At 44.2% G+C, this 22,067-nt stretch overlaps 1 protein-coding gene across 2 annotated transcripts in view; it reads left to right on the top strand.

Annotated features, from left to right (window-relative positions):
• The first annotated feature begins 4,023 nt into the window (after positions 1-4,023).
• LOC112564238 (nuclear hormone receptor HR96-like) overlaps positions 4,024-22,067 on the top strand; it is a 210,326-nt gene continuing 192,282 nt past the window's right edge. Inside the window, exon 1 of one of the 2 annotated variants that reach the window (XM_025238920.1) lies at positions 4,024-4,253. In XM_025238920.1, coding sequence (XP_025094705.1) covers positions 4,139-4,253 — 115 coding nt within the window. In that variant the 5' untranslated portion in view covers positions 4,024-4,138. The remainder of the gene's footprint in view (positions 4,254-22,067) is intronic. The other variant, XM_025238917.1, reaches the window with a different exon arrangement.

A 22,067-nucleotide genomic window follows, 5' to 3' on the forward strand; every position in this document is an offset into this window, starting at 1 on the left:
TTCTTTCGATGCTGTGAAGTGTTCTGTATTCTCAGGTGACCGACTGAAGGGTATATGGGGGAAGATGTCATGATCACTTTTTGTTTTAGAGGAGGGAGCGGTGAATGGAGAGACGCGAAAGAAAGGAGAATAAATAAATAACGACAGAAGGTGAGAGGATCGTGTCTATTCCTATGCTCCCTTAGGGGAATGTGTGGAAATGATGTTTATGTCTCTCGTGTCTAAGGTCTTCACTCGTTTAAAAGAGCGTGAAATGGGAATGATTGTCCGTAAAAATAGTCGGGCCAGGATGAAATCGTTTCTATGTCGCTTTGAGTGCACCATATGAGAGTAAACAGTTGGAGCTTGTTCACAAAAAATGAAGAAAACTAAAGAGAGCTGGGGATGATGGGACTTTCCTTCAAACTGTAGGATATAAGGGTCAGTGTTGAGAAGGACCCGGTTCACGTAACCGTATACCAAACAGTATTTTTCTAATAACCGTCATCTCTTCATCTATCTATCCGTCCTATTTGTCAATCAGACGAAACACTTGTATTGTCCGGTTCATCTTCTCTCTATTTATGTGAGGTGTTTTATTTTCTTGATTCTAAACAGATTCTTTCTCGTCCAAGGTGGATTGACCGCTCAGCAACTATTTAATCAGTGTGACCATTACTGAGAGGACTGTTAAGCAAACGTTTATTGAGATTAGCCTAAGTTGTGCACATAGCCACATGGCAGTCACTGATGTTCGTAGTAGTAGTAATTTGGGGAAGAGCGGAGTTCAGCAGTCTTCTCCATCACCAACTCCTCTGCCACCCCCGCAACACCACCCCACCAGCACCACACACACACACAGATGCACCCTCCACTGTCCCTTGGTTAAGAAGTTAACCTTGTTTGAGGTACCGAACCCACAAGTTTCATATGCACATTCACCGAACCCTTCTTTAGTGTCATCACGAATTGGGGGTGTGTCTTGACCTCCGTGGCAGAGGCTCCGCCGAACCCCTGAGACCGACTCACTGAACCCCTAGGGTTCGATCGAACCCCGGTTAAGAACCACTGCTCTGGAAGATCGCTCTCTTGCCAGAATCTTTCCCCTCTCTCGGTCTTCTTTTCGTTTTCTGTGCGTCTTTTTCTTCTCTCTATTTCTCACTCATTCCCGCACTTACTTAACTACTTAACACACAAACACATTGCATTTTTGTATGTTAGATGGTTAAAGAAGGAGAAATCACCTAATGCGCTTTTTTTCTGCGGTGACCACAGCGCCATGATCAGAATAGGTGCAATGGCATCCACCTAACCAGATGGTGTGTGTGGCTGCTCCAGCACTCTAAATGGCCAGAGTGCGAGGAGAAGCGCATTTGTCTCAAAATCCATTTTATTCATTCGCTTCCTTCAGCGTCAAGACAGCTAGTTAAATGCTCAATTTTCCTTGGAAATCAGAGGCAGGTTACCCCACAGCACTGATCAAGGACCTGAGTCACACAGCCACCTCAGTCTGCGGCTCGGAATTAAAAATCGCATCTTGCTGCTGCATGTCGTGCAGCTACCTTTTCTGTGGAGGCTGTGTACAAATGAGTTTGATTTTTGTGTGTAGATAAATGTTTATTATGTTTTAATCACGGTGCACGATGCAACATCCATCAATGTCTACCCATTGACAGTTGTACACACAAGTACATCCATGTGCATACGTCTTCGCACGTGTGTTTCATCACCAAGCACATCTGCACACAGGCAGACACACAATCACATACATTCTTGACAATACCTTTCCTATCTCTTTTTTGTCTCTATGCGTCTGTCTATTTCTTTTCTATTTCTAACTTATTCACGGACTCTCTCACTCATCACACACACACACGCGCGTGTACGTATCTATTTACAGACAGTAGGGAAAAACAAAGGAGAGAAACTAATTCAGATATTGATTTCTCCGTTCTTTTTAGTCTTTCTATTTGTAAGGCAACCCACAGTTTCTCATATCAACCCCAAAATATATCTGGCTACTTATTACACCCTCTCTGCGGTAGACAATGGCATGGTTAGACTTGACTAAAGACAGTTTAAAAGGTACCTGACTCGCCGTTCCCTAGTTCTCTGACGGTAATATTTTCAGCTAGATGGAAGCTTCCCGAGCGAATTCAAAACCACCTAATTTTTAGCCTATTCCTGTCGCCGGCAAGGGGCATGCGCAATGGCGTATTATCAAACGCTAGAAGGAACGGCTCTCAAGGAGATCTGAGACGTCCTCGGGAAAAAAAAAAGAGAAGAAAATGAAAGAAAAAAGGTTGACAAGCGACTTGGGTGGACGGAAGGCGTCAAAGAGCTCGGATTGAAAAAACTCTCCTTGAGAAAGTGAGGAATAGGGAGTGGTGGAGTATGGGTGGGGGGAGGCCATGGGGGTGGAGGAGGGACTGTCTGAAGAGCGCGAGGGTCGTTGGGATTAAGGACATGCTGTCTCCCTAACTAGTTAGCTGGCTTCAAGAAGTTGCAATAGCTTTAGGAGCTAGGGAATTCCTGAGAATTTCAATTGCCTTGTTTTGTTTCCATGACTAAGAAAAATAATGATAAGTATACAATAAAAAAAAAGGATGAGTGTCATATCATTTGGGTGTGAGATGGAATTTAGTTTAGTCCTTGTTGCTCCTCGAGGAGCATAGGGCCGCAAGGACGGAGAAGGAGAAGAAAAAAGAAGAACATGAAAAGAAATTCAATAACGCAAAATTGAAAACACCTGAGAGACAAAGATGAAAGATAATAAAAAAACGATAACGGTCTCAAGCACACACACACACACATGCACATAAATTAGTGTGAAATCCTGTGTTCACGCTTACTCACACGTATACACAAAGAACAAAAGTATATATATATATAAGTATAATGAGAATGTAATTAGTAATTGGCTGAGCTAGAGCACACACATTGACGCCCGCGCTTACATATGCACGCAGACACACGTCCATGCACACACAGGACAGTTTTAGGCCATAATATCTAACGGTTTCGACAATATCCATATCATAGATCAGATGTGACAAAGGACAATGAAACGAAAGGCAGGAGGAATACCATACCCCATAACCCACCATGTCGTACTGAAACTGCTCAATATTCTGTTACCAAAAAACAACAACAAACAAACAAACAAACAAACAAACAAACAAAAAACCAACAAAAAACAACAACAACAAAACCCCCCAAAATCCAAAGACTGAGGTAAACACGAAAATACTCTTGCGGGCTTTAAACCTACCTTATTCTTTTGTGGATGGCAGAAATGCACAATGAGGTCGAGCGAAAACATTGCATATATAGTAGTAGCATGCATATTATTGCACATAGTCATGCAAAACAACCTTATTTATCGGCTTCTTGTATGTGTACGATGATTAAAATATTTTTCTCCCGCTCCCCACGTTATTATAATACTCATCCGTAGGCAGCAGAGTGCATGGTTTACAAAATATAGGCGAAAAGAAGCAGAAATTTCGCCCGCGCGTACGCACAATGTAAATAATAATAATAAATTAAAAAAAACCTGCACATGCACAGATGTATTTCGCGTATTTACGCCTTCTTTCGATGATGGAAAGAAAAGAAATTTATAAAATTATATTGGTTGTTTTTGTATGTGTGATATACAGGCGGTGACCGAGTTATTATCGAACTATTAGCAACGCCTTGCGTGGGGAAAGTGGTCGGAGCCTAACTTTCGCAAAAGCTGTCGGTCTCTGCACTGCCGATCGATAAAAGAATGTTCTGTGCGCTTGTTGGTTGGCTTGTGTTTTCTGACTCGAGAGTCAAATGCCTAGGAAGTGAAGCCTCAAATCTTACGACTTTGTGTCATAGATGCCACGCCGCGCAGCGCGTTCGGCCGAACCATGTGCTTTCCCTCCTGACCCCAGTAAAGTCAACACAAGTAACCTTGACACTCCTCTCAGCCAATCAGCGCGAGTCTTGACATTGCCGCTGCACAGCTCCGTCGCTAAACACAAAACGTTAAAAAAAAATATTAATGTTTTGCTTCGGTTTCGCATAAAATAAACATAATAAACATTTTTATTACAAGACACACGTGATACAGGTTATATTCTTTGAAAAATTTAAGAGAGACACACACACTCTTGGTTCGCCTGTGTCGATGTCGTCTAATGGCGGTCTGGCCTCAAAAGTAACCTCCCTCTTACCGCCTACGAGGTCTTGCGGACAACTGTTTTCTAAGTGTTGTCTCGAAATCCTGGCGTCCTCATCGGGAGGTGAGTACAGTGTTCAGTTTATTACTGTTATTATCTTTGCCTGTGGTATTGGTTAAAAATAAGTTAGTGTTTCTTAAGTTACATTCGATTGGTTATGAATCGGACTTCATGATACAGGGCAGACGATTGTGTGTGTGTACAGGCTGTCATCTCTTAAAGTTTAATGCCAGTCGAACATGTCTTGTGTTTGATCACACAACTGAAGAGACATATTCAAGAAACATTATGTGTAAACTAAATTTTTAATCAACTGTCCATTTTCTGTCGTTAGTCTCTAAATCTTCAGCGGTCGTCTGTTGCTTCTGTCCCACTGCATGCTATTCTTTCCTGTTGGGTTTGTTTGCCTGTTCGATCGATGAGCGATAACGCCATGCCGTGCCAGATTAAAGCTGGTGTACGAAAACTCTGATAGGAATGAGGTCTGTGGGGAAAACATAAACTTGTCAAAGTTCATCCATGAGTCCTGTTAACTTTTAGAAGGAGTCTTGTCGGTGTTTTGATTCCTTCCTAAATCATTTTGAGGCTCTACAGGTTAGTCGGAAATGAATGAGACACGACGGTGTTGTGTTGCAATTAAAAAAATATTAATCTTTAAACTGTAGATGAACGACAGGAATCGTAGTTAAAAATAGCTTGCCTTATGTGCCCCACCACCTCAACGTTGACTACAATTTTATTAATGCTTATAGACTGCTACACTTTCCTGTGATAAAGTGTAACTGTAACAGTTTATTTTGAATGATTATAAAACCAGTTTATTGAATTGTGTCGTTGCACAAAATAATACAAATAATGATGCCAGATTTCTGTTGTTATAAGGATACTGTTTATACCAACTATCGTTGAATGTGACTGGGGCAAGTAAATGTGTTATTAACCGAGCTTCACAGCAGTAATTATAGTAGTAATAATAACTGCTGCTGATAATGTTAGTAGCTCTCAACTTCTTTCCTGACCGAGTATACTTCAAACTAAACTGGGCCTAAACCTAGCAAGTAGCATATGTAAGGTAATAGTAAGACTGAGGATGACCACAATTACAGTGATTGGTTCCCAGGATTTGAAGATAGGGCAACATAAAAACACAGGCATTCATAATTCTTGTGCTTACAAGACAACACAACTAATTGAGAAGGTTTGTGTGCATAGCAACAGCATACCATCACACAGAATGCTGGATCATAAGCCTTCAGTTGCCATAATCATTAGCTAATCAGGCAACAAGAACCCAAAACATATCAGCTGCTCTAGACCCTTGCAGAAATCCAGCAGAGAGACCAACACTAGATCTCCAAAAGCAAACTGATCAATCCATAGATCAGTGAAACCATAGACCAGCTGAGGAAGAGAGTTGTCAACAAACATTTGAATAGGTGTTTCTGAAGTCAGCATGATGCATGTGGTTACAAGCATTTAAGAGCAAATGAGAACTTGATTTTCTTATCCATGAGTTAAGAACTGCTTGTTAGAAAAAGATCATATATGGAGCTTGTTTTATTCTTGCTGAAGACTTTACACAAAGGACTGGCAATATTCAGTCATGGGCACCAAAATCTTTTTTTTTTTTTTAAGTTAAGGGCTGTCATCAGGTTTTCCAAAATTAAGGCTAAACTTAGAATGACATGAAGCACATAATACAGACCATAAGAGCATATTTTGGAAATATGGTATGGAACCTGCATTCACAACACATAGGGGACTATGAACATACATTTTTATGCTTCTTATAATCCAGCGTTATTTCCAATAAATCTTTGAAAAGTATCTTGTCAGAATATTTTCTGCTTCTTAAACCTTAGTATAAAATGGTTGAACATTATCGTATCAGAACATCCTAGTAGTCAACTGGGACATGTAATTCATGGCATTATAGACTTAACTCTTTGAGAACTTTCTGTACTGTACAGATTAATGCAGTGTAGCCACATGAGTCAGGCCCAGATCCATTTTGCTTTGGTCTTTTTCCAGTGCTAGTTGTGTTTATTTGTAGATTCTAAATAATGATAAACATGTAGGCATTCAGTTTGTTGAGCAGTAAATAATCTTCATTAGATAATCTATGGAAGGTTGTACATATTAATCTTCTGAAAAAGTAAAGTGTGCATGCTGTAAAAATATCATACCCATGTGCAGAACAAGAGAAAGATATTTGTTTATATTTAATACATTTTGAGTCTGTTTTACTACAAGCTGTTGCTGCTAATCACACAGTATGCAGTGACAAACATCAGGAGTTGTGAGAAACTTCACCAATGTAGGCATGAAAATGATTTAATTTATTCACTGGTTCAGGTGCTTTTCAGGGTTAGGGTTGACATATCAGCTGCCATTAAGATTGATGTGGTAATTTTATGTTATAAGACTCACTTACCCTGAGAGCCACAAACACTCATGTAGCCATTTGTCAGATGCAGGCATGTCAGACTGGTGACAACAAATGCCTACAGCACTAAAGCTTCAGGTTATTGTTACCAGCATTGTCAGGATCGTGAAGGCTATTCTTGCTCAGACCAAATTTTGGTGAAGTTCTGTTTGCTTCTACAATTGTAATCGTAAATAGTTTACACTAATTTGACACATTTGTCTTTGATCTTTATTTTATCTTTGATCTACTGGTGATTGTGGGTGTGTAGGTTTTTTACCACAAAAAGGAAATTCTTGTATTGATGCTGAGACTGATACTTGCTGGGGTTTGTGTATAAGAGTAACAAAACGTTTGTAGTGGCAAGATTTGTGTTTGTACACTTTAGTACACAATTATGATTGTGCAGCAAGGACTGGTATTGTGCTTGATAGGTAGTGTGACACAATATTAGCCAAAATAATGTTGTGTTTACAGAATAAGAACTAGTTGTAAACAATCCACAAGTGCACTAAATGAAATTGTTATCCAATTAAGTATGAGCTGTATTAAAAAAAAATTATGGTGAGTGTTTCTAAAAACAGCAGATATTTTATTATTTATGATTGTGTCTTAAATCTGAGAGAAGTTGAATGTTACTTAATTTCCTTTACATTCTTGCACAGTTCTTTTGTATGTATCACAGAAGGATTCTGTAGACAATCGTAAAGAGCTATCTCCACAGTACTTCAGATCATTCAATTGACTCTTAAGGCAGAGGGCATTAACTCCCCAGACATCCACAGTAGGGCATTTCCCATTCACTCTTCTAGAGCGTCTATAGCTTGGGGCCCTTGTTTAGGTCAAGCAGTCAGGCAGTTTGTGTTGATCTTAGAGAAGTGAACTTACTTTAAAATACTTAGTCTCTACTGCCTGCAAAGTGTATTAAAAAAAAGGTCTAGGAAGAAATTTGGGTTAAGCTGCAACTTAGTATGTTAACTAAAATATAACTTACTCTCAATTTCTAAGGATTATATTGCACACCAAAGGTCAAAGTTGGGTAGTACATGCTTCAGGTTGACCACTAGTGTGAAAGAGATTCAGTGGGTGGGAAGACCTAACTGATAATTGAGGACAGGGTTGGGGAAACATCATCACAATAACCTCATTGCTGTCTTAACTCATAAAACAAGAGCACAGAGCAAAGGAAAGAGATGAATTGCCAACAATGTATTAATGTAATTGTATGTGAGAAAGATAAAGTATGTGACAGATATGTTTTCATTTTCTGAGGGAACAGTGGTGTGTAATGACATGATAAATACCGGTGTTGTATTTTGTAATGGTAAATGATAGGCTTTGTTCAGATTTAAGCTTATAGATTTATAACATCCAATGTAAAATTATTACAGAGGGCAACAAGTCTAAAGTATCTTTCAACAAAAGGAAAAATACATTGTTGCTAGAGTTTTTAGAAACTTCTTTTTATCTATGCAAAGTGGCTATCAATTGTAAAAATAAATATGAAATTAAAAAAAAGTCATTAAAAAGTAGTATTCTGTTGACAAATCCTAAACTTTGGGCTCAGTTGTATGAACCCAAATGGAACCGCTGCATCTGTTCCCATCACCCTCCCCGTTCACACCTGTTCGTCGTTGCCAACCCCTCCGTAGCGCGTGCTGATAGCCGTGAGCTGTCCCTGCTTGCGACCCAAAGTTCCTGACGTCGTTCTACAGCGTGTGCAGCGCGTGGCAGGGACGGCGATGACGGTACCTCGTCTGTCACACCACCAGCACAGTTCCAAGCTCTCAAGGCTACACAGAGTGGGGTGAAAGAGCGTGCAGGATTAAGATCGAAAGAAATTGTGAATTGATGCTAAATAAGACACGCTTTCCCTCTTATCCCCGCAAAGAGCTGTGATACCCCACGTCCCTACCCCATATCCAACCGGCAAACATTACCTTCCTGACACATGCTCACACACGCATGCGCAGTGAAATACGAGGAGCTTTGATGGGTTTTCCTCCTTCGCTTTCTCATATGACGGTATTAACGGGTGGATGTGTGCGTAAAGACAGGGTCGGAGTTTGTGACGATAGGCCACCTCCATGAAGCATGACCGCTTCACGTTTAATTTATACGCCCCCCAAAAAAACGTAACTCTCTGTGAGCACCATCCGACAGCCAGGCATTGTGCGCTACATGTGTGTATGCATGTGTATTGGCACGCGTGTGTACACAGATTACAAATGACCTCCCTGACGAAAATGTCACAGCTTTAAAGGTAACTGCGCCCAGCTTGAGCGCGCTGGTGATTGGCCCGGTAGGACGACCTCAGCGAGGCTCAGCGCCAAGGGCTGAATATGAATCTCTCCCGCTTTTGTCAACAGTTGGTTTTAGGCCGGCGAGCGAGAGCAAGATACATATTTTGATAATTTTTTTCTAGTATTTGGTGAGCGTGAGATTATTAAGGGAAGGGAAAAGCCGCACTAGTGCCGGTAGATCAGTTGACCAAACATTGGCAGGAGAGGAATAACTGTAAAGTTTGTCTTTCTGTGCATGTGCAGTGTCAGACGAATAGAGCCAGGGGTTAGGGGAAAGTAGACGCAGCGTGCTGGAGAGCGGTGCAAGCCACTAGACTGACTAGAGGAAGATGATGGCTTTTGAAATGTGAAATAGCTGCAGGAGTCGGGCTTGTGTGTGTGTGTGCGCGCGTATGTGTGTGTGAGAGGAATTGGTGTCGTCCATGAACTGTCGCAACATCACTTCCCGCTACATCCTCCTGAAACATTCCTGGGAGACATCCTTTAGCAATGGGAGCAACAGCGTCATGTTGTGAAATGAATTTCTAAATCTCAGTATATAAGCCGATTCTTTATGTCGGAGGGGATTGAGCGCACTGCCGACAGGGAATTGCACTGGAGAGATGCTTATTATTATTATCATCATCATCACAGACACAGAACAGAAATTTAATGCTGCATGATGTTGACGTTTGTGGTGGTGCATCCTTGGGTCTTAAAGACCGTGTATGTGTTTAGTGACGTGACCAGGGTGCCACACAAATGTTCCTACAAGAAGATATTGCCCTGCAAGCAGTGTCGCTACATTTGCTGGTACAGTCTGTTTGTGTTTGCTCTATAGTCATAATGGCGACAGACTGCCCCATTGCTGTTTTGTCTCATTGTTTTGCCAGTTTCAGTGTTTTCGAGAGCCTTTATCTGTGTCCTGATACGGTACCTTTTTTTTTTTTTTGAAAAATGTATTTTAATTTCTTGATCACTCGCGAATTTCTTTTTCTCGTGTGTGGGTTTCTGCCCTGCATATTTTTTTTCTTTCGTTAAAAGCTATCCTCTCCATTTTTCGCTACTTATTCTAATGTGCCATTACTCGTCATGAAGTGGGGCACACCTGTGAGGACAAAAGGCTGCATTCACCCGTGAAAACTTGCTCATTTCCTCTGCTTCGTGCCATGAGGTTTGTCACCTTTCCACCTGAGACAGACTGCAGCACGAACAGCAGCCTAGCTTTAATGGCTAACAAGCAAGCCCTGACACCGCCACTTTCTTCAGCAAGGGTTGACATGCAACAGCAGGAAATGAACTTGAATGCTGGATCTTTTCTTGTCAGGCCTGAAGCTGCTCGGGACAGCGGAATCAAACTAAACACTTCGACAGTGACACGTCGCTTCAATGCCCCAGATCATTTCCAGACGTGACATTCTCTGTAATAAGTCCTTGGTGTTGACGGAGTGCTTCTCGTGTGCTTGGCAAGGGGCTAATATCCTAACCATCTGCAATTTGGGAGCAGCGGGCTCTGGTGTGACACTCACCTGTGCGGATAAGATAGCTAGTGAGGCGACTGGAGGACCCACCTTCTGCTGACTCGTCTCGCCGCCTTCCTCAAAAACGAAACTTCGGGTTTGATAAGTGTGGGTAGAGCGGGGCCTTCTTCGTGTCATGAGAGGGGATTTTCTTGGCTTGTTACCTGTGTGTACCCTACTTTCTCTTGTGTCCATCACGCGGTGCAACCCAAGTACAATAAAGCGTCTTACCTGCACGTGGAGTTGGGAAACAACGGGAAGATTACTGACAAGTGGATTTACTGGGCACCCATCTGAGGAAGTGGAAGAGGAGAGTAGGGCGATAATGTTTGAAAGACTTTTAATCCATCAGTATTCGCCACAATCCTCCATCTGCCATTTGAAACCTCGTTCTGAGATGTAATGTCAAAAAAGAAAAAAAAAAGTTAAAAGATGAAAACGTATTTCTGTCGTTATCGAGGGAGGGGATGAACGGGTGAGGAAATTATAGGGTTGAGATAGAAAAAGAGGCGCCATAAATATGCCCCTGCGTGACTGGGGCAGGTCATGACAAAAGGATAGGGTCGACTTTCTTGCGTGAATTTTCCCCTTCGTGCGGCTTTCTGGGCCCTCAGTGCAGGTGGGAGATGCCACACGGCATCTGTAGTGGGACAGACACGACTGCCTACGAAGTCGAAGCTCTTGTTTTCCGGTGGCGGTAGTTCTGAAAACGTCAAGGTGCTTGGTTTGATGGAGGGAGGAGGGAAAGAATAGCAGAAGCTGTAGCAATGCACCTGCTGAGGTAACCCGCGTTACAGGTCACGGTGGCTAGCACCCACCCGCCTCTTGCACGGCGAGAGAGAGAGAAGGGTCATTGCGGTAGGTAGTTACAGGTAAAAACACCAGCTGGAGGACAGCGCGCGTGCATGTGGCTCGTGCTCGTGACGATGTAGGTGGCATGCACGCGCAGATTGCACTGGTAAGAGGATAGGGCTGGCATTACGCGGATTGAGCTGTTTTCTCCATGCTTGTGCTGTCAGCCTTGACAAAGACTAAGCTCCATTGTATTCCCACTACCCTGACTTTTTTGTCCACCGGATAAAAAAAAAAAAAGTTCTATATACATCACCTTTTAAGATTTGCACACTCTTGACCGGATATTTGCATGTAGGCGTGGGTGGTGGGTGGGTAGGATGATGGTATTTACGAGGAGGGCCGGTGCTGGGTACTGTTGTGTGTGTATTTTACGTCAGTAGCTTCAAACAGCTGCTAGTCCTCTTGCACGTGTTGACCTTGTGGGGTAGAAGGACCTCGACGTGGTCACACGAGAGGATTTTAAAAAATCTCAGGTGGTGAAATAAATTCGTTTATCACTTATGTAAAATTGACGTAAGTAGTCACATTTTTTCCTCGGAAGAGAAAACAGTAAAACTGGCTCAAGCCAAATGGTACATATTCTCCCTCAATTGTTCAACCTTCATAGCAGCTGCATAAAACTGCTGACAATCACAGTGTACGTGTACAACAGCGTGCTTAGACTCTCTTCCTTGCTGCATTCCCCTCGGATGCTAGCATCAGTTCCAGAGATGAAGGCCATCTGGCCACCAAATGCAGATCACGTGATGACACTAAAGTCAGGATCGTTTTACAGATGAGCTCTCAGAAATTGAGTTATCCTCGTTTGATATATTAGTAGACACAATACCTGACACAGGAGATTCCTGCTAGACTTAGCGAAAGGGAAGGTTAACCGATGTGGCAGACGCTAGTCAGACAGTGAGATAGACCCACCTTCCACCCCCAAGCCCCCAACCCCCACAAAAAAAAATCCTTCAGCTGTGGAGGCTTGCTTAGGATTGCTACTGCTAGTCTCTTAAGAAGATTCTAAAAAAAAGCTAAAATTCTGAGCTTTTATCAATTAGACAACCAGCGAAAAACAACACGAAAACAGGGGTTGAGACGGGAGATTGGAGCAGTCGGTATTCATGCTTTGTTGTCACAACCCACCTCGTCTTGAACGTTTTGTTATTCTTTTCACCTGTGCGTCTTCTGCCGTTGCCGCGTTCCCTCCTCTGAGGTCACCCATCTCCTACCTTGCCTCCGCTTTCTACAAGATGATGGAGGAGAAAGTCCTGTGGGTGACGAATAGCTCTGGCATAGGTGGCGGAGTCTGTGGTGACAACAGAGTGTGAATGTCTGATGTGGCCTGTAACATGCGTTGACAGCGAGTGCATTTATCTCGTTCATGTCCTGTTCGAGATATTTTGCTGCGGTTTCCCTCATCTCTGCTCTTGTATCTGAGATATCTGCATTACATTAAAGTGTGGCGAGTGACACATTGGCTCGTGACACGAGCGTTACTCAGCCACACTGCGAGATACGGTACTTGAGATGAAGGACGCATCATGAGAGCTTCATTTACGACGAAGAGTTTAGGGAGGAAGAAACAAATATGTGGCCGACTCTCTCCGCGAGCACGGAGGTAGATTGCACTTGTGAGATTTACAGTGGCAGGTGACCGTCGCTGCTGCTTCACCTTCCTGTCACGTCACTAGGTGCTCGTGTCCTCAGACCCTCATCCCTTCCTCCATGTATCAAGTGTTCCCGGCGTCGCTGGTCCTCACCGGCGTGAACTGACTCTGCACCCAACTCACCTCCATTCCTCCAACTTCCAACTCCGATCACACCTTGTCAACTGCTAGCTCGAACATGACCAACAAGAGTTATATATCGCTAATTTTATTTATTTGGTTATTTATTTGAGAGACTGAGAGAAAGGGAGGGAGAGAAGAATAGGGGATTCTAGCATCCCCATCGTTTTATATTTCTCATCTAGATTTTCAACACCTGGTGTTTTGCCTCTGGCAGACTTGAAATTGTTTTGAGGTGAGTTGGGTGTGTGTGATTGTGTGTTGGAAGGTAGGGTAAGGGGTATTGGGTGTTGAGTGAGTGGCTCAGTGTCAGCGAGTCATGTGCACGTCAACTGACAATAAAGTAAGAACAGGGATAAATGAGAGGGCGATAAACGGTTTTGTCACAGATCTGTGAGGCAGACATGCTGAGACAAGGCTTGCACGTGCGTGCGCTTATACACATAACTTCTTGCTCTCATTCACTCTCTCGTCCTCTCTTAAACACACAGACGAGCACACACGCGCACATACGAATGTTATTTCTTTTTTCTTATGTTTCACTGAGTAGAGTGGTTTAATTGGTCTGAGACTATCATCTTTGCTGGTAAGTCTAAGCATTAAAGACGCGACATAGGTGCAGTCATTCAAGGGGAATGGTAGCGAGGGAGAGCAGCAGATGTGCAGCCGACAGGCCGAGTTGTCCTGACACCTCACCGGTCGTTGACACCGCACGGAGGATGAGGCGCACCTGTTTTTCTTGATGCTGTATATCGCGGAGGGGAAGCTCACTCATCTGCCGCTTTTTCCCACGATTTCACTGCTAGTCGTCGAATCAGTCAAATTGTCATTTATACTTGTACGGGGAGCAATAGTATTAAAGTTTTTAAAAAATGGAACACTGATGCAAATGACATTGCAAGCATTTATTGAAGAGGATGTAGTGTGGTGGTGGTAGTGAGGGGGTGGGAAGCTGTGTTTCGAGTTAGGTCTCCCCGAGATACAAGCTGCAATGAGCCTCACTTTCCGACCGCCCGGCAACAATAAGGGGGCAACTGGTGTCCTCCCATAAACAAAGCCAGTTTTGACGTGCGAATTATGGACCGAATATTATGGGAGAATATTTGTGCCGGACTTCATTATTGTCTGAAAACACGCAGGTATGCTCCTACATCTGCGTACACATACACCATCTCTCTCTCTTATACATATTCCTTCTCATACAAACGCACACGGGGGTTAGAAACTGATAGAGGTAAGATAGAATGGCAGAGTTGTAATTATTTGTACATCTGTGTATTGTACTTGCATTTGCTAACCCCTGTGCACAGTGCATATAAATCACAAAAGTTTGTAAGCACCAGTTCAAGTTGTAATACATATCAACTTTAAAAAAGGACGTGCGAGGACCATCTGTGTAGTGTATCGACATTAGAAAAACGAAGCGTGAAATCTTGTTGGATCCGGTGTTTGTGGAAGTTCTCCCATTAACCTAAAAAAAAGAAAGAGAAGATTTTAAAAAAGCACATCGCGATGTCAAGAACCCTACGAGGGATGCGCTGGCTTGTGTGCTAAACCTGGAAGGAGTGGATAAGCTTGTTATTCTGTTTGTACAGGGACAGCAGGGAGAAGGCCGACTTTGCTGCTTCTTGTCCCTACTTTCTCCGTGTAAAGCGCCGTGTGGACTCCGCATCTTCTTTCTCTCTCACGCTGGATATCTTTCGCCAACATTCTAGTCCAGCTCCCCTTCATCTGTTGTAGAACCTTGAACTGGCTGTGTGTGTGTTACTGTTGAGGGATGGGAGTTAAGTGCATATGTAAGGACACAAACATCGTTCTATTTGGTATTTTGTGTGATTAATTTCGTCTGTCACGCACCTGTCTATTTGTATACTTGCTTACCTTCATCATAGGTGGTAAATCAACCTTTCTGAGAAGGATAACGTTTAGAACTCCTTACGCCACACTTCCGATGTTTAGTCTGAATATTTCGGGTTGGGAATGGGATCTTCGCCAAGGGATCCATACCACGTGAACGATAATTTTCGATCGTCGTGCAACAGCTTTGTTTGCATGGAAGTTTGAGAACTGTGTGCGTCATTGCTAACATTCGGGCAAACTCTTGCACTCCAACCCCACTTCCCGCCTTCCCGTCCAGCCCTCCGTATCTTATTATCCTTTTTTCTCCGCCTTCTCCCCGCCCACCTTCCCGTATCTACTTATACCCTGCCCACACCCGCTCGTGTAGTTTTTGTCACATTTCCTTCCCCAATCGCGTCCCACTTTCTCCTTCTCCCTACTCCCCTCGCCAGACCTTACGTATCTGCCTTACCTTTCCTCCCTCTTCCCCAACTCAGACTGAACTTCCTGACCTTTATCAAATATACCTCCAACCCCTCCCCACCTTTGCAGTCCAACCTTTGTATCTTGTCTTTTTTTCCACCCCCACCCTCCAGTATCAGCCTTACCTTTCTTCCCTTCGCCTCTCGTCCAACCTCCGGTATCTTCCTCACCCGTCCCGCCCAACCTCCGGTATCTGACTCACTTTTCATCCTGCCTGTCTGGCCTTTCCTCCAAGCCTTCTCGTAACTTTCAGTGTTTGGCAAAGAAATATAGGGAGGAGGGAGGGAGAGAGCGAAGAAATGCTAGAGAAGATATAGGACCGCATTCTGCGGTCATTCTCCACATTCTTTGTATGCCGTCTTTCCTTGTGTTTCTTTTCAGTTTTCCCACTTGGAGGGAGGTGCTTTTCATTTGTGGGGCGGAATCTCGGTGTAGTCCACGAGGTGCTTGTGACTGCAGGGGAAGTAACTTAGGGCTCGCGTATCGCATGTGCCGGATAGTTTATGGGGAGGCCACTGGGGGTTAGAATCATATCAAGCCGTCAGACAAGCCATGCAGTCGGCTGGTGCCATCCCGGGCTAGGGACTGGGGTGGTGGAGGTGAAGGGGGACGTGGGAGGAGGACGCATGAGGGGATAAAGAAGGAGGGATAAGGAAAGAAAAGAACAAGATTAGTCGGGATTTGGCAGTTTTCTGCGACGAGAGGTTAGCGAGTGATTTTGACAGAAAATGCCTCGCGAAAATTGAGCTGTGGAGAATGCAGTGGGTCCTTTCTACAACTGGCAGGGCGAATCACAAGCATTTTGCCATCATCTTGTGGTCATTGATTATTACCAAGTTTGGTGCCCGTAAGGGTTGGGTGTGGGGTATAGGTCGCTGGCACTAAGAGCATAGAGCATAGCCAAGAGGTTCAGCTGAACTGTTCATAAAATATAGCATGTCAGCTATTCAGCTAGGCCTAGCAAAATTGTGTGTTGGTCTCTGGTTGTTGAAGTCACAGTTACGTGCTAGACATGGTAACTGCTCCGTTTAGATATATATAGAGAACACCAAGGCCATGAGAGACTATTTCTGTGCTGTAACTTTCCGCTGTCTCCCAGCGAGTCGAATACATGTACTCCATGGTGTCTCCATGTTGATGTGCCACCTGTCGGATAGTCGTAAAACTTGATAGTACAGTGTTCTATCGCTCTCTGTTTCTTGTTTATATCACTAAAGGGCTTTTTCCTAGGTACTTAATGTACAAAAAATGTGGTTATTCAAGCTTTTATGCGTTTTTGTTTTTTCTATTAGCCTGCATATGTGTGTGTGTGCGAGCGTGCGCATCCATCCCCTTTTTTCTGAAGCTGTTCTGTATGTCACTCATACACACATACAAACCACCTCACCCCACTGAACATAGGCCAACCAATGTGGCAGGCCCAGCAGCCGAGGACGCAGTGAAGAAGCTACCTTTGGGTGTGCGATGCGTAGAAAAGCTATTCCGAGCCAACGCACCAACTCACATAGTCGGAGGGAGGCGAGTGCGCACACCCTACATTCTGTACGGAAAAACCGTGGCGAGTGCGCCAAGACCGCCACGAGATCGCACTGGAGGGATCACCGGCGTCTTGCTAGAAGGAAACGGGACGTCAGAAACAGAAAAGTTTGTGTGTTAGGCTATGTGAGATTATTTCTGCCATTGTCAGGTGATATCATGTTCTTCCATTCTGGCAGTGAGTGTTTTACTCGCTGACAATGGACGACAAAGAGAAAGGTGACGACTTCTGTTTGCCATCAGACTATTCTTCACGTCATCACCACATTGGTGTATGGTGCCCTCACCTGATGATATATCTCCTACCTCGTCCCCTTTCCCAACCCCCCACTGCTCAGCCTGTAACTGTTGGTGCTTTACGATCTTCTCAACAAGAGGTGATGATTTAGACATCGGCGTTATCGTCTCAATCGACTTCGAACGTCGTTTTTGGTGAAGCCTGCAGTAGTTTATCTAGCTTTAGCTCGCGTGCGAGTTAGAAGAAACACTGGCAACCGCTCATGGACGCTTGGCGGGGTTGAGACTGCCGAAGGGGTTAGTTGAGTGCTTGGCTCCCTACCTCGGCGTGGAAGGTGAAAAGGGGAAGTGGAGAGTTTTTTGAGGGTGGGTGGGTGAGAGGGATGCAAGTAGATAGCAAAAGGTCTAAGTCTTAAACTGTTTTTGAGTGCCAGACTGGATAAAAGTGGGTGTAACACTTTTCTTTCTCGTCTTTCTGCCGCTTGCCGGCGTTTGTTTATGTCATTTTGATCAGGTTTATTTAGGTGATCCCACCTCATCAGACACTCCCCATCCCATCCCCCCACCCCTGAAAGTGTAGCTGTCTTTAGTAGTTGAGACCTCATTATGCAGCCTTAGTCACAAGAGATAAGGCCTAGTTCTAGTCTGTTCATTGTCTGGGGCACACGGACTGCGGATCTACACGGGGTTGTTGGGTAAACTGTCCTGGACCTCGTTGCATGACTCCTCCAATCTTTCTCTGCAGAAGAAAAAGGGAGGGGGGAGGAATTCACAGGGGCCGGGCTGAAGAGGAGGGGGGAAGAGTGTGCAGGAGGGAACAAGTCCGGTGGGGTTGGGGATGAAGTATGGAGGGGTAAAGGCGCCTTACCTAGATTTAGAATAGGGCTGGCTAGGCAAGAGAGGGGCCGGGTGACGGCAGGTTGCGTGCACTGGGTTGAGGTCATTCGGTGCGAATACCTGTGCAGGTAACAGCGGTGCAGCGTAAAACGAGATCCCAAGATCCCGCGCTTGGGCTGGCAGCCTTCGCTGGCGTGAGCAGAGAGGGTTTGGGGGAAAAACCACGGTGTGCTTGATAATCAACAGACTTTCACATCTGCCGGTGTTACAAGGGAGCTTGTCATTGGGAGAAATACAGGCAATGACATCACCTCCGTTATCTGGCTAGCTTATGTTTGATTCTATTTATATACCAGTTAGATGGCGATGTATATGTGTGATTACTGTATATATTTAATAGGATACATGTGCATAAGATGAACATGCGTATAGACTGTGGCCGTGAAGAAAGTGAGAGCCACCGAGAAAAATTCATAATTCAATTATGTGGACCATGTGCAGGACACCATTTCTGACGTGCATCGCCATTAAGGCATTCTATTTTTAGCAGACAAGTTTGGGAGAGGAAATTTGCATCACGCTGCCGTGGCATTATGTTTTGTGTTTACGGTGTTATCTATTCTCAGCCCTCCAGACAGCAGGCAAGCCAGAAACATTCCTACTGGATTGTGCCCAGCATCAGTGCGCATGTAGACAGCATTTCTCTTCCTCTCCTTCACTTCGGACTGTAAAATATTTTTTGTGCATACAAAAATAGAGTGTGGGGTGTGTGCATGTGCAGGCACGGCTTACTTTCTTAGTTTTTTTTTTTTAAATAAACAAAATGTTTGTAGTTGAAGTGGTTATTCAGTAAGTAAACAGTTACAATTTAAGAAAATTTCTTATTGTTAGTTTGACGGACTAATTGATGAAAAGCTTTCTGAAGACACGGGATATGGCAAGAGAACGCTGTAATAAATTCTGACAATAAACAAAATCTCTGGCTAAGTGGTTTGCTTATTCCTTGCTAGTCCGCGTTCAGGCTAAGTAATCACATTATTAAAAACAACATTTACATTTGAAAGACAGGCACTGAGTAGCAATTAAGATGAAGTATATGTTAAAATCAAACACTTGGGTGGGGGCTGTCTGCGGTACTGGCCAGATAAATTGCAATTTATTTTGTTAAGACTACGATTTCCACTTTCACCACTACCCGGATTTTATTGAAACTGAACGTGTCATCGTTACCAAAAGCAGTGTCGTCGTCATTAACAAGTGGCTACAGCTCACCCTTCTTGTCTACCAACCTTCTCATACAGAAGCAGATTAACAGTTCACTTCGGTGCCTTCCAAAAAGAGAATGTGCAGGCAGTAGCATTGATAACGACCACGTACACTCAAAACTGGTTAGTAATTATTCGTGGATGATCGTGAATAGTTTTGAGAAGTGACCTCTCCACCAGAACCAAACTGATACGGGTGTAAGTCGCAAAGTCTTCGAATGGTCGGCGTCTAAATTTGTTCCCTCAGCCTTGCAGGAGTCTACTTGCTCCGTTTTTCTCTCGTGGTATGGTACGCCGTCATACCGCTTCCTCCCTTTTTCAAAGTCAAATGGCAATGGCTTCTTTCTTCGTACCTCTCCACAGACACATGCCCTGGCAACCTTTGCTGACATTCGTGGCTTTATCCTGGCGTGGTCTGTCATCACGCTATGTTCATTATCTCACGTGGAGAGGGGGTGTGAAGAATAAATGGGGATCAGTTTTCCATAGTTTAGGAAGGTTGGCAAGTGTTTCTGGTAAAGAATGTAGGCAGTCGGCGGTGCGTAGCCGTCTGTGATTTTACAGACGGTTGTCAAGGCGCAGGTGGGCTTGCTGAAACTAGCCACGTCTTGTGACAGTAGGGTTAACCCATGTCCCGTTCTCTCCCCCCTCCCATTCCAGATACGGTTATTCGAGCACCACATCCCTCGTGAAGTCTTGCTTCTTTCATTCGCGTCAGTAGGTGGCGCTGCGCGCTTCCAGGTTCCGCCTTTAGAGTTGTTTATCCAGCTGCAGGTACAGTTGCATTCTTAGTTTTTGCACACGGAATGTCTTTTTCTCAACACCTTTTCAGAGACAGAAATGACGCTTTTTGCTTTCTGAACTCTTCTGCCTTCTTCCCCCATCACCTACCCCATTCCCGTTGTCCGCCGCAAACGTTTGTGTGTGTGTGTGTGTTTGTCTGCTGCTGCAGCGGAAAGTCTTGTATTTGCTCAGCCTGCTCCTATCGAGGACGATGAGGCCTGGCTTCGTCCAAGCTTTGGTGACCAGGCGGCACCAGTCTCAATGACCATCGCCCGACTGTCGCCGGGGTCAGCAGGTATTGTGGGCGGGAAGGCCCGACGTGAGGCCTGTAGTTTGAACTATTCGTTCTTTTGAACAAATGTCTGTGCATGTCGATCGGTTTCATCGAGTTTACTGCTCACACAAAATGGAGGAGACAGGGCATAAAGGTGGACGAAGAAACTGTTTATAAGATAGGTTATATATATGTGCATATATATACACACACAGTAAAAGCTATTCTTCACGAACAACATGCGTTGTAGCTGATGTACTTGGTTCAAAAACCTATGGATCGTCTGTGTGTTGTAGAAACAGAACCAGTCATTACAGCACACCTTTTATCCCGGGCGACTTTTACTGTCGTGCCTGACTTTCTGATGGCGCGGTCCCTCATCATAAGCATAAGCAGCGGCAGCTGACCGCGAGGCAAGGTACCGTTTCTCAGTAAACACACGCCATCATTTAACTGCGTTTTTATATTTGTGGCCAGGTTTTATTGCCAATAACATACCACACCGTCTGACATCATCGCTTCTCTCACAATCGGACCATATGGAGCAGGAGTACACAGCTTGTCACGAGAAATGACTGGATATAAAGTTGTTTCCAGCCATGCTGCTAAGAGCGGAGTTTCTTTCGTCCCACCCAGCAATGGCATGGGGCCGCATGCAGATGATTTGGAGAGCTGATTGTACTCCAACCGCAAGGGGGAAGTTACTGGTTCCAGCACTGCAAGCCTTGAGCTTCTAGTGCCACCTTGTGAGCCTCGTTTTTATTATTCTGTTCTTTTTAGTAGCCCTCTCTTAACGACCGTCCCTCTGATTGCTTGGAAAGTGAAAAGTGAGAGGACGTGTGTTCGTATATTGCATGGCGTCTCGTTGTTTGGCGGACAACCCAATAAACCCGTGGTTAACGAAGCCCTGATTATTTGGACTGTCTTCACTTGTTCCTAAAGGCTTTCGTGCTCGTGTGCTTTAAGGAAATACAGATCTTTCCCCTTGAGTTTTCACTTTCATTCCCTTTCTTCTTTTGCTTCTTTCTTTATTTCTTTTAGGTGGTCGGCTTTGCGAATCCGCAGTGTTGACATTATGATGTCTCATGGTGGATTTGCCATGGTTCTCACACTACTGCTTGTGTTGTGTCAGTACTGGAGAGTTGAATCCGACGCACACACACATGCAAATGTTACGCTGAACACTTGAAAGAGAAGATGTTTGCATGATCCTTTTCTTCTGAGCACAAGAGAACATGGACTTCAAATTTGTTCAGCTTCAGAAGCTAAAGAGACGCATACCTCTTTGTCAGAGCACTACAGTTCGCGTTCTGTTTTCAAAATGCAGATGAAGATTATCGTGGAAGTGGACATGCTCCACATAAAAATAGCAAGAGTTTTATAAGGACGTGTAACAGTTTGTACAAGAAGAGTTGACGAACATCTGAGAGCCATGTTCAGCCAAGATGGGAGACATCAGTCGAACGTTCCTCCATGTCGCAGAAGGTGGAGGATTACTAAGTGCATGCCTACTGCAATTAGACAATGCGTGTTGGCTCACCTTTGGTCGTGGAAACGGTGCAGGGACCTTCTGGAATGACAACAGAAGAGACATCTCTGATGTTCCGTCGTTAATCCACCTGTTCTGTAATGATGTTATTAAAGGACAGAACTTGTGCCCTGTGCTTCCAGCACACTTCATAACTTCTGGACTCGTCACCACCTTTTGTGAACATGTTTTGCAGTCGTTACTGCCTTCTGTGGATATAAAATTACCGTACAGATAC

The sequence above is a fragment of the Pomacea canaliculata genome, linkage group LG5, assembly GCF_003073045.1.
Source record: "Pomacea canaliculata isolate SZHN2017 linkage group LG5, ASM307304v1, whole genome shotgun sequence".
NCBI classification, from domain to species: domain Eukaryota; kingdom Metazoa; phylum Mollusca; class Gastropoda; order Architaenioglossa; family Ampullariidae; genus Pomacea; species Pomacea canaliculata.